Source organism: Oncorhynchus nerka, linkage group LG15 (assembly GCF_034236695.1).
Source record: "Oncorhynchus nerka isolate Pitt River linkage group LG15, Oner_Uvic_2.0, whole genome shotgun sequence".
NCBI classification, from domain to species: domain Eukaryota; kingdom Metazoa; phylum Chordata; class Actinopteri; order Salmoniformes; family Salmonidae; genus Oncorhynchus; species Oncorhynchus nerka.
Genome location: NC_088410.1, coordinates 29917384 through 29930747, shown reverse-complemented (window position 1 = coordinate 29930747; position 13364 = coordinate 29917384). Strand labels below are relative to the sequence as shown.

General features: G+C 45.3%; 1 protein-coding gene across 7 annotated transcripts in view; it reads right to left on the bottom strand.

The window, feature by feature from the left end:
* Positions 1-13364, bottom strand: part of LOC115142417 (regulating synaptic membrane exocytosis protein 1-like) — a 92215-nt gene that overhangs the window by 46073 nt on the left and 32778 nt on the right. For all 7 annotated transcript variants that reach the window (XM_065001492.1, XM_065001493.1, XM_065001487.1 and 4 more), the window contains exon 2: positions 12679-12895. In XM_065001492.1, the coding sequence (XP_064857564.1) occupies positions 12679-12895 (217 nt within the window). The remainder of the gene's footprint in view (positions 1-12678; positions 12896-13364) is intronic.

The following is a 13364-nucleotide window of genomic DNA, read 5'->3' as shown; positions in this document are numbered from 1 at the left end:
AAGCCAGCTACAATATCCACCATCCACCAAAAGCTATTTATCGTTCCACAACAGGTTCCCAGAAGAACATTCCTAATTCAATAACTGGTTACAGTATAGGCCCTGAAGAAAAGAAAAGTCAATCAAAAGCTAGGAAATTGACAACTATCTGAACTTAACACTGTGGAAGACCATGATTTGAGAGGACAAGTCACAGATGTACAGGGACATCTACTGATTGCTCTTCACAATAGTATAAAACAGCGGGTTAACTGGTCTAGGAACAGCAGGTTAACTGGTCTAGGAACAGCAGGTTAACTGGTCTAGGAACAGCAGGTTAACTGGTCTAGGAACAGCGGGTTAACTGGTCTAGGAACAGCGGGTTAACTGGTCTAGGAACAGCGGGTTAACTGGTCTAGGAACAGTGGGTTAACTGGTCTAGGGATAGTGGGTTAACTGGTCTAGGAACACTGGGTTAACTGGTCTAGGAACAGTGGGTTAACTGGTCTAGGAACAGTGGGTTAACTGGTCTAGGAACATTGGGTTAACTGGTCTAGGAACAGCAGGTTAACTGCCTTGTTCAGGGGCTGAACAACAGATTTATACATTCTCAGCTTGGGGATTCGATCTTGCAACATTTCAGTTACAAGTCCAATGCTCTAATCACTAGGCTACCTGCCACCCCAATAATAATAAATATATACAAATGGTCTACTGTTGATAGAAATCATTGGTCAACTCAAGTCAGCTATTTGACCGTCCTACGAACAACAACCCCAAATGGAACAACATCTAAGAAAGGTTCCATACTCACATGTAGCCATGGCTACTGACAATCACCACCCTCCCAACGCACAGAAAAACACATTTATCTCTTCTCCAGTGTATAATCCCACAGTCTAGAACGATGGTACAAATCCAAAATGGCGGGAAGCTGTTGTTTAGAAGTCTTTGTTTGCATCCCAAAACGCAACCTTCTGTGAAACCTGCTCTTTGATGGAGGGTTGGTCGAATGGACAGTTAGCTTAGCAGTCTGTGTGCAGTTAGCTTTTTAGCGAACCGGCGCGCATCGTGCGTACAGTACCCTGATTGAATCCTCTGTTTGGCTCCAGGCCACACTAATCTAAAGTAAATCAGCTGTGTGCAGCTGTGGCCCACAGCTGTTGAGCTGGACACACACACACATGCAGTTGTTCTAATACACACATCCACATATGTACAGTACAAACTATCTCTCTCTCTCTCTCTCCCTCTCTCTCTTACTCACTCACACACACATTCTCTCTCTTTCCCTCTCTCACACACACACATTCTCTCTCTCTCTCTCTCTCTCTCTCTCTCTCTATCACACATTCTCTCTCTCTCTCTCTCTCTCTCACACACACACACACACACACACACACACACACACACACACACACACACACACACACACACACACACACACACACACACACACACACACTCTCTCTCTCTCTCTCTCTCTCTGTTCTCAGGCAGGTTAGATTAGAGTAGACCGCAGCTAATCCCTTCAGCTCCTCACCATTATTCAACATCATCATCAGTCAGGACAATACCCGCCAGCCGGTTTCAGATAGCAGCCGTCCGCAAGGCTGGTGGGCTATGCTACCGCTAAACCATACCCCTTATACTCCCTCCCCTTAATTATTGAGCTGTTTGGTGATTATCATTATCATTAGCAATCATTCAGTGTGCATTCTGGGAAATCCCTTTTTATTAGGCCGGGAATGTAAAGTATATATTAGGTAGGCCTATAGTGACAGTATTAAGGCCATCATTTCAAATATCCATCCAGGGATGCGGTTCATATTTGCATGTGTCCCAAAGAGGAGGGTAAGAAATGTTAACATTTTCTACTCTATAGCAAATAACTGACGAAGGAAAAAGGTCCAGTTTAACTTCACACTATATAGGGAGATTTTTTTTCTCAAGGCTGAGGAAGACGAAAGAAATGAATCCGATGGTTAATCCTTGAATGAGATCGTATTCAAGCAGCACGCACACAAGGAAATACGGTCCACACACACTCACACACACACACACACACACACACACACACACACACTGACACATGGCGCTCCACAGGACGCAGTGCGATGAACTGGAGAGACACCACAGTGGGCTACTTCTTGAGCGAGCCGTCTGATTGGCTGCCCTCACACACTAACCATGCTTAAGCAGCAAGCAAGGAAGCCCTTCACATATTACATGTGTCACGCACTAGGGTGGGGTTCCTAACACAGACCAAAATAGGATTTTGAATGGAAATCAACTGTTCCGTCTCCACCACGACAGTAAAACGAATGTGTGTGTGTGTCTTGAGTATGAGCAATGCCATTTCTAATGTGTTGCTGCACCAATCTCACCCTGCCTAACAGAATGCAGTTCACCATGGTAACCAAGTCATTGAGTACAGAGAGCGAGGGAGAGACAGAGAGAGAGAGAGACAGAGAGAGAGAGAGAGAGAGAAGAGAGAGAGAGAGAGAGAGAGAGAGAGAGAGAGAGAGAGAGAGATTGTACTAACAATGCCAAGACTGGGAACAGCAAGTTAGTGGGCAGCTAAAAGAACTGTATGAACATAATAGATCCTCATCCTCAAACAAACTAAAGACCCTTATACGGGCTACAAGACTAACCTAAATCACAACACATTACTACCCAGTCACACCTGGATTAGTCATTAAAGGACACGACAACAAATGACAGGTCTTAAGTCATGTTCATGACAGTTTTAAACCATGTCAGCGGCAGGTACTGTCAAAAAAGTTTGACTGTAAAAAAACACAAACAGCAAAAGTCAAAATACAACATTTAACCAATGTTACAACAACCTCAATCCCACACATCCTGCGTTGCCTAACAACCCACCACCTTCCTCGTACCGCTAACCCGCCTGACGCAGCAGACCAACTTGACAAAACACACACACACACACACTGTCCACCCTAAAGGGATCTAAAAGTAAAGAAAATGTATCTCTTTTTCTAAAGCCACACCTCCGTCCGTGTTTTACATGGTCTCAAACCTACGCAGAGGAGAGAGTAGGCCACTAAAACCTGTGTCTATTCTGTGTGGGAGAGAAACACGCACACACACGCGCGCACTCTCTCTCACACACACACACACACACACACACACACACACACACACACACACACACACACACACACACAGAATAATCCTGAGCTGGAATGATTAGGCCCTACGTTCCTGGAATGTGTGACGGATATGTGCAGTGTGTGTGTGTGTGTGTGTGTGTGTGTGTGTGTGTGTGTGTGTGTGTGTGTGTGTGTGTGTGTGTGTGTGTGTGTGTGTGTGTGTGTGTGCGTGTGTATGTGTGTCGTGAGTATGAGCAATGCCATTTCTAACAGGTAACTGCACCAATCTCACCTGGCCTAACAGAATACAGTTCACCATGGTGACCAAGTCATTGAGTACAGAGAGTCATGTCAGCAGCAGGCACTAGCAAAAAAGTTTGACTGAAACAGCAAAAAACAAAACACAACGTTTAACCAACGTTAGAACAACCTCAATCCCACACAACCAGCGTTGCCTTACAAACCACCACCTTCCTCGTACCAGCAACCCACCTGACGAGGCAGACCGACTTGACGAATGGCGACATCTTACAGCCGTCATTAATCACCAGGCTCTTTTCTACCCCACACCCCTCCATCGTCTCCATCTCAGACGCTCTATCCATCCGTTTCTGTTGCCAAATCAGGGAGGTGGGGATAGCGGCAGTATCACCGGGCGCGGCGGCGGCGGGAATAGCTGGGAATTCTGCAAACGTGGTCTTTTTCCTTATTAACTGGGTGGTATAGATGGAGGCCCGGAGTGGTGGAATGGAGAGGAAAGTGTTCAGTGAGCGCGCTCAATACAGCCTCCAACGACAGATTGACATATGGGGCGGCAGCGGCGCCTGGCAGAAAACTACCATCCGTCAGGGAATGTTAAGTCCTACAGACGAGGAAGAAAGACGACCACAAAACACGACAATGCTCCATTTGTGTAAATAAGGCTATAGATCAACTAGGAATAGGTCTTGGCTTCCGTCTGCAGCCGAGCCCCGTGAACTACAAGACAGTTCAGTGTTAGACTGAATGACATTATACCCTATAGAAGCCAATACTGCTAAGGACACAACAGAAACCCTTCTAGTATTATTATCCCATAGTGTTTGTATAGGCCTTTCTGTAACCCCAAACTGATCCTGGGACTGTTCACTAATACAGTTACTGTTACCGCTATTGTTATTTTATACAAGGCATTACAGTAATGTTTCATGGCAGACCGCTGGGTTAGTCATCCAATGCTGAGAAACCTGACAGAGATTATGAAGTGCATTCCCTTCCTGTAAAAAGTGCAGTGTCGGCTAGATTCCGTGTGGGAGTGGGAGAGTTGGTGTGTGTGTATGTGTGTGTCCGGTGTGAGTGCGTATGTCTGTGCGTGCGTCTGGTTTGTCCAAGCCGTAAAAGAGGTGTTTGCATATTTGTGTCTGTGTACATTAGTGTGTGTAAGTGGGTCTCCACTACAGGATGAGGAGTGGAGTGGAGTGGATTGGCTCTGATTCGCTCATTCCCTCTCTATCTCTCTCTTTCTCTCGCGCGCGCGCTTTCTTTCTCTCGCAGCCATCTGGAGATGACAATAAACACACAAAAAATCACTCTGCAATTAATACACCAAGGCAAAAGCAACTAGACTCGCAGGGACTAACTAGTCTCTGAAGAATATAACATGACAAATTGTTTTATTTGTGTAAATCGTACATTTAAACTGTGATTGTATCGTGATATGATGAAATAAATGTCATTTGACCCTTATTTACACTATAAAATATGCGTTATTCCAAGATTCATGTTCCTTGAGGCGTCAACTGAAGAAACTGTGGAGGTTAACCAAACAGTATCTCTGAGAATGAGTCATATCTACCACAATTGAATTAAATACCCGTTGGAAACATAGACAACCCACACACTGCAGTTAATTAACAGAGAAATAATAAAACAGACACACACACACACACACACAGACACACAGACACACACACACAGACACACACACACACACACATACACACACACACAGACACACACAGACACACACACACACACACACACAGACACACACACAGACACACACAGGCACACACACATAGACACACACACACAGACACACACACACAGACACACACACACATTGACACACACACACATAGACACACACACACACAGACACACACACACAGACACACACACACACAGACACACACACACATAGACACACACACACATAGACACACACACAGACACACACACACAGACACACACACACACATTGACACACACACACATAGACACACACACACACAGACACACACACACACACACACACACACACACATAGACACACACACAGACACACACAGACACACACACAGACACACACAGACACACACACACATTGACACACACACACATAGACACACACACACACAGACACACACACACAGACACACAGACACACACACACATAGACACACACACACATAGACACACACACAGACACACACACACAGACACACACACACACACATTGACACACACACACATAGACACACACACACACACAGACACACACACAAAGGGACAAACCCAGGGGCTTTGATTTAAAGGCTTGGCATGTACTGAAACAGTGACCGTGTAAGTCTGTTAGCTGGGCTAAGGTGTGGATGTCTTGATATTTGAACGTAGACAACACTGACAGATGCTGACAGGGAGAGGCGAGGGGCTATGAGGGACTAGGAATGGGATCCTAGCCTACACCCTCCACCCCCTGATCCCAGTCCACTGTCTTAAGCAGCCGCAGGGTCCATTCCAAAGACTTGCATCCTTCCCCTCTGCCCCTGTCGACTTCCCCTCAGATCCGAATCTGAAAAGATAGGGCGCTTGTGAGCAAAACTGTGCTTTAAAAGCTCCAATCGAGCAAAATTATTTTTGGTTGTTTTCTTCTTACTTGGAATGGACAAGTACAGAGGGGAAGGTGGCAAGTGTACAAATTGGAACCCAGCCTCGGCCTCCCTTCCCGTCTCCCTGTGGCAGGGGCTGGTCTGTATGCTCATCACAGACAGGCAGGTAAAGCATGCACGGGCATAAGTGTGCACATTCCCTCTGCAGTCACAACAAGGGTCTTATAGTAAGATAAGGTGCTTCTGCGTGCCAACAAACACCCTGTGCCCTTGTATCCCCCAACAAACACCCTGTGCCCTTGTATCCCCCAACAAACACCCTGTGCCCTTGTACCCCCCAACAAACACCCTGTGCCCTTGTACCCCCCAACAAACACCCTGTGCCCTTGTATCCCCCAACAAACACCCTGTGCCCTTGTACCCCCCAACAAACACCCTGTGCCCTTGTACCCCCCAACAAACACCCTGTGCCCTTGTACCCCATTGTTCCCCCTATCTTGTATATTATACCCAGTTCCCCCTGGCACAGCCATGCCCACAGCCATAGAGAGAGGAGTTGTGTAAGGGGGGTGCCCATCCAGGGGTGTCTAAGAATGCCCACCCAGACAGCCAGGCATGGCTCATGCTCGCCCACTTCCCAAATTGCAGCTGAAGTGTGACATTAAAGAACTACAGTTAAAGTGACCCATGCAAAAACTCCATTACCCAGCAGGCCTTACCCTTTCCTTCACTATGAGACACTTTGCAAGAGGAAGAGACAGACAATGGATGCATAATTAGTCAACGTTTTTACCCAGATATCCTTACTGAAGATAAAACAGTCTCTAGTACTGCACTACCAATGTCCATATTAGTGTGGACTGGACTACAGGCAGATATGCTTGGAGAAGTCCATGGTAAAATACCATAGTGGTAGACAGAGATAGTATCTAATCGTATTTATTTCTACTCAAGGTTAAATGGTCTCCATGACTGTATATGCCAATGCCCAGAGTCTGGAATCTGGACTACAGACAGATACAGTATGTGTGTGGAAGTCCAAGGATAACGGCTAGCCTTTTAGTATTAGAGAAAAGCTAGCCTGGACTGAACTGTCCGGGAATCATTCTGTTCGGTTTAAGTCATTAATCCATAGGTGGATTTGACCGCTTTGGCCGCGTTCCAATCTGATAATTTACTGCCTCCACTTCAGCCTTTGTGGACACCCACTTCTTGGATTTGTGTGAGCTAGGTTTTTAGTAACAAAGGAATATACCTCGACCTTGCCAACAGCGAAAGGGCTTGGCATAGGACTGCAGTAGTGTATGCCATATCACTCACACAAATCCAGTCCACTTTAAAAGGGGAAGTCTACAGGGCAGGAGGGAAGGGGGTCAAAACTTTGGGATTGGAACGCAGCCATTGGGGGATTTTCAAAGGGACACATAGGTTATATTCACAGTACAGTAGAGAGCACAGAAAAGATGCTAACCACTTTGTCCTCCTGTAGTGGCATGTAGTCCAGGTAGCAGTGAGAAAGTGAAAAGGAAGTGAGGGAGGGAGTGGAGGAAGCGGAGGGAAGGATAGAGGGATGCAGTGGAGGAGTGGACAGAGGAAGAGAGACAGAGGTCAAATATAGGTTCATGGAACATGAGAAGGGAGGGAGGAAAAAGAGAAAGAGAAAAAAGGATTGAGGGAATGGTGTAAATGTTTGTTAATACACATGAGCAAAATTCACAATACACACTTTTGATACACAGTCTATTCAGTGGTACAACCTGTAAGACGTGCAACAGCGGTGAAACACAGACGGCGTTTGACAGCAAACGTGCATGACTTGACATATCAGTCATGTGACGTCGGCATGACACATGACCTTTGTGTCACAGTGTCATGGAGGAGCAGGAAATGGGGACAAGAAGAGCAACATGATACATCACCTTACACAACCCTATATATAACTTCCTGTCTAGCTTACAATACAATATATACACTACCATTCAAAGGTTTGGGGTCACTTAGAAATGTCCTTGTTTTTGAAAGAAAAGCACATTTTTTGTCCATTACAATAACACCGAATTGATCAGAAATACAGCGTAGACATAGTTAATGTTGTAAATGACTATTGTAGCTGGAAACAGCTAATGTTTTATGGAATATCTACATAGGCGTACAGAAGCCCATTATCAGCAACCATCACTCCTGTGTTCCGATGGCACGTTGTGTCAGCTAATCCAAGTTGATCATTTTAAAAGACTAACAGACACCTAACAAGTCCTCAAATGGCAGCTTCATTAAATAGTACACGCAAAACATCAGTCTCAACGTCAACAGTGAAGAGGCGACTCCGGGATGCTGGCCTTCTAGTCAGAGTTCCTCTGTCCAGTGTCTGTGTTCTTTTGCCCATCTTAATCTTTTCTTTTTATTGGCCAGTCTGAAATATGTCTTTTTCTTTGCTACTCTGCCTAGAAGGCCAGCATCCCGGAGTCGCCTCTTCACTGTTGACGTTGAGACTGGTGTTTTGCGGGTACTATTTAATAAAGCTGCCAGTTGAGGACTTGTGAGGTGTCTGTTTCTCAAACTAGACCCTCTAATATACTTGTCCTCTTGCGCAGTTGTGCACCGGGGCCTCCACTCCTCTTTCTATTCTGGTTAGAGCCAGTTTGCGCACAGCGTTGTATGAGATCTTCAGTTTCTTGGCAATTTCTCACATAGAATAGCCTTCATTTCTCAGAACAAGAATAAAAGGATGAATTTCAGAGGAAAGCTCTTTGTTTCTGGACATTTTGAGCCTGTAATTGAACCCACTAATGCTGATGCTCCAGATACTCAACTAGTCTAAAGAAGGCCAGTTTTATTGCTTCTTTAATCAGGACAACAGTTTTCAGTTGTGCTGACATAATTGCAAAAGGGTTTTCTAATGATCAATTAGCCTTTTAAAATGATCAACTTGGATTAGCTAACACAACGTGCCATTGGAACACAGGAGTGATGGTTGCTGCTAATGGTCCTCTACGCCTATGTAGATATTCCATTACAAGTCAGCCTTTTCCAGCTACAATAGTCATTTACAACATTAACAATGTCTACACTGTATTAATGATCAATTTGATGTTATTTTAATGAACAAAAAATGTGCTTTTCTTTCAAAAACAAGGACATTTCTAAGTGACCCCAAACTTTTGAAAGGTAGTGCACGTCTACTTCCAATCAGTATATGAGCCTGTATTTAAATAGCATCTAGGATAAGTTTGCTGATCTAGGATAAGTTTTCCCTTTCAAATCATAATGAATATGTTTATACAGATGGGGGGGGGGCTGACCTTAGATCAGCACTCTGAGTTTTTTTTTAGGAATACAGACCCTGCTTTTAATATCTGCTGCTTGGTGAGGTATTATAGATACAGAAATGTGACTTTTATAACACAACATGACTATGAGGACAGGCTGGGGAGAAGGGTGAGGTTCAGTAATACCAAAATGAGTGGGTGGCACAGATTGTGTCGGGCATCACCATGCAACTGTAATGCCTTCTGCAGGACAATGCTGTGTACTGCATCGTGTCTCTGTGTCGATTTTGGGAATGTGATTATTTGGCACAGGGTGAATCGCGGTTTATCACGACAATATCAATGTTTTGTGAGTTACTGTGACTTATATGCTGCTAGTATAGAAGTCAACACATCTGATTATGATTCAGGGCATTTTGAGTCAAATATCAATTTTGTCTAACTACAATGAACAAGCTGCACCTGCACAACATGACCAAAAGTATGTGGACACCTGCTGTCGAACTGCTCATTCCAGAATTATGGGCATTAGTATGGAGTTGGTCCCCCCTTTGCTGCTATTACAGCCTCCACTCTTCTGGGAAGGCTTTCCACTAGATGTTGGAAGGTGTTCGATGGGGTTGAGGTCAGGGCTCTCTGCAGGCCAATCAAGTTCTTCCACACTGACCTTGACAAACCATTTCTGTGCGGACCGGGGGCATTGTCATGCTGAAACAGGAAAGGCCCTTTCCCAAACTGTTGCCACAAAGTTGGAAGCACAGAATCATCTATAATGTCATTGTTGCTTTAAGATTTCCCTTCACTGGAACTAAGGGGCCTAGTCCTAACCATGAAACACAGCCCCAGACCATTATTCCTCCTCCACCAAACTTTACAGTTGGCACTATGCATTGGGGCAGGTAGCATACTCCTGGCATCCGCCAAACCCAGATTTGTCCGTTGGACTGCCAGATGGTGAAGCGCAATTCATCACTCCAGAGAACTCGTTTCCACTGCTCCAGAGTCCAATGGCGGCAACCTGTACAGCCCTCCAGCCGGCGCTTGGCATTGCGCATGGTGATCTTAGGCTTGTGTGCGCCTGCTCAGCCATGGAAACCCATTTCATGAAACTCCCGACAAACAGTTCATGCTGACATTGTTTCCAGAGGCAGTTTGGAACGCGGTAGTGAGTGTCACAACCGAGGACAGACGATTTTTACGCACAGCATGCTCCAGTACTCGGCGGTCCCATTCTGTGAGCTTGTGTGGCCTACCACTTCGCGGCTGAGACGTTGTTGCTCCTAGATGTTTCCACTTCACAATAACAGCAGTTACAGTTGAACGGGGAAGCTCTAGTAGGGCAATAATTTGACAAACTGACTTGTTGGAAAGGTGGCATCATATGATGGTGAGCTCTTCAGTAAGGCCATTCTACTGCCAATGTTTGTCTATGGAGATTGCATGGCTGTGCGCTCAATTTTATGCACCTGTCAGCAACTGGTGTGGGTGAAATAGCCGAATCCACTAATTTGAAGGGGTGTCCACATACTTTTGTATATACAGTGTATCTTCTGTATAACTTACTGAACATGAATCCTGTAGAACCAATTTATAGTTTGATAGATTCATATCATTTTAATTCGCAGGTCTGGAAAAATACATTAAAGCTGCTGCTAAATTAAAGATTGGACCCTTTTTTCAATTTTAGGCTAAAATGACATAACCAAATCTAACTGCCTGTAGCTCAGGACCTGAAGCAAGGATATACATATTCTTGATACCATTTGAAAGGAAACAATTTGAAGTTTGTAAAAAACGGGGACCTGTTTTGGCTCGTGAGCACCACTTTCAAGACTACTGGCTGATATTATACAAATGTTTGAGAGCACATCTTTAAGTAATGCAAAGAGTTGAGCCTTTTTGACATGAGTGACACAAACTGAAGTAATATAAGGAAACTTGCTTAGCATCCGCCCTGTCAAACAAATGTCTGTTTTGACCAACTCAGCACTGGAGAGATACATGAAGTGCTCGGGCTTAAATTTGACATGAGGGACACAGACGTGTTGAACTAAACCGGAAAACATGAATAGGAGGGAGAGTTTTATGTAATAAAACAACGTTTTTAAATGTCAACTAATCCTGTTATTCTGCTTGGCTGGAGATAAAGGGGAGAGTAGGATGGGGGATCAAGGAAGGAAGTACCACTTGAGAGAGCCCGGTCAGAAGCCATCTCTCCAGTCTACACTGCCTACACACACAGGCTGTAATACGCACACAGCAAACTACACAAAAATGCCCTTTCACACATAGATTACAGCCTACACAAAAGTACCCATAAATACACCATAAATACTGACACTGATACACAGACACACACACTAATACTGACTCAAACCTACACAGAATTGTTTTCTCTGCCCAGTGAGAGATGTTACTTCAAAATACCTTTGAAATAAACTGCAATAGTGCTCAAACTAATTATTGGCATACTTTACTATTGATTTGAGTTCCTAGCCCATTATTTCACTGTAGTATTAGTTCCATATTGATGGAATATCTAATAGAGACAACACTACTAGTGGCCGGTTATCATTATCCATAATTCATTTCATGGAATTATCCCATAATTTTATTTTTTTATTTTTTTATTTCACCTTTATTTATTATAATAAGTCCACAGTCTGGGCCAAAGCTTGATCCTGTGTCCTACTCCCTGTGTGAGTCTGGGTTCCAGCTGGCCCTAGCGGATCTGGAACAGATTGGCACCCAGCAGGTCCAGGGACCAGGGCCCACAGTCAGGTAAGATACCCAGGAGGAGGGCCTCTCTCTTGGGCTGGACAGGAGATGGAGAGGGGCCCAGATGGGATGGGGTGGGCTTAAAATAACGGCCACATGTGGTGAGTATGGACAACGCCGCATCTCATACCGCACGCGTTCTCTGGCACTGGGGAGCTAGACTAAATCAACTAGAACCAACGCTGTATCATTCACAAGGTTTGGGCTCTGGGGTGCTAGACTAAATCAACTAGAACCAACGCTGTATCATTCACAGGGTTTGGGCTCTGGGGAATGTGACTGTCTTATTTACAGGGATGTTAAGCAGAACTGCAGCGTATGTGTCAATACTGTAAACGCTGAATGGTGTTTCTGGTTGGCAGCTTGTCCATTCTGTGTAAAGGACTACATACTAGGTGCTCCTAGGGTTTATATTACAGGGTCGCTATTTTGCAAAAGTGTGACACACCTGAGGATGGATTGAAGCTCCAACAACAACTCCAATACACTTTGACCGGACAAAGTGTGACAGAGCCCCAGCCGCCAACACAGACAACATGAAAGCAGCCGTCTTGACAAAACAAATGAACAAGGGGAAGGGATGAGGGAGGGGTAACGGAGACGGAGGGAAGGGATGGAAGGAAGCAGAAGGGGTGGAGGCAGGGATTCTTAACGGCTTCTCACGTTGTTGGAGCGCAGGGAGACGCGTCCCCCACAGCGGGCGCAGAATCTGGTCTGGCAGTAGGAGCAGTGGTGTCCGCAGCCGTCGGCGAACTTGGTCTTGCGGCAGATGCCGCAGGTGGGGGCGTCGTCCTTGTGCTGGCCCTGCTGCTGGCGCCGCGTCTCCACGCCGATGCGACGCACCTGCTCCTTGTAACTCTCAAACTGCTGGTGCAGCGTCCTGAGGGAGGGAGGAGGGAGGAGAGAGACGAGGAGAGAAGTTGTTCATGTGCTTATTATGTTTTTATTGAGAGAGAGAGATAAGAGACAGACAGACAGACAGACAGACAGACAGACAGACAGACAGACAGACAGACAGACAGACAGACAGACAGACAGACAGACAGACAGACAGACAGACAGACAGACAGACAGACAGACAGACAGAGAGGAGAGAGGGAAAGGCTAATTATCAAAATCCAGAAAAGAGCCGTTGAAATTCTCAACCACCTCAAAGGAAGCGATTCCCAGACCTTCCATAATAAAGCCATCAGCTACAGAGAGATGAACCTGGAGAAGAGTCCCCTAAGCAAACTGGTCCTGGAGCTCTGTTCACAAACACAAACAGACACCACAGAACCCCAGGACAGCAACACAACTAGACCCAACCAAATCATGAGACAACAAAAATATAATTACTTGACACATTG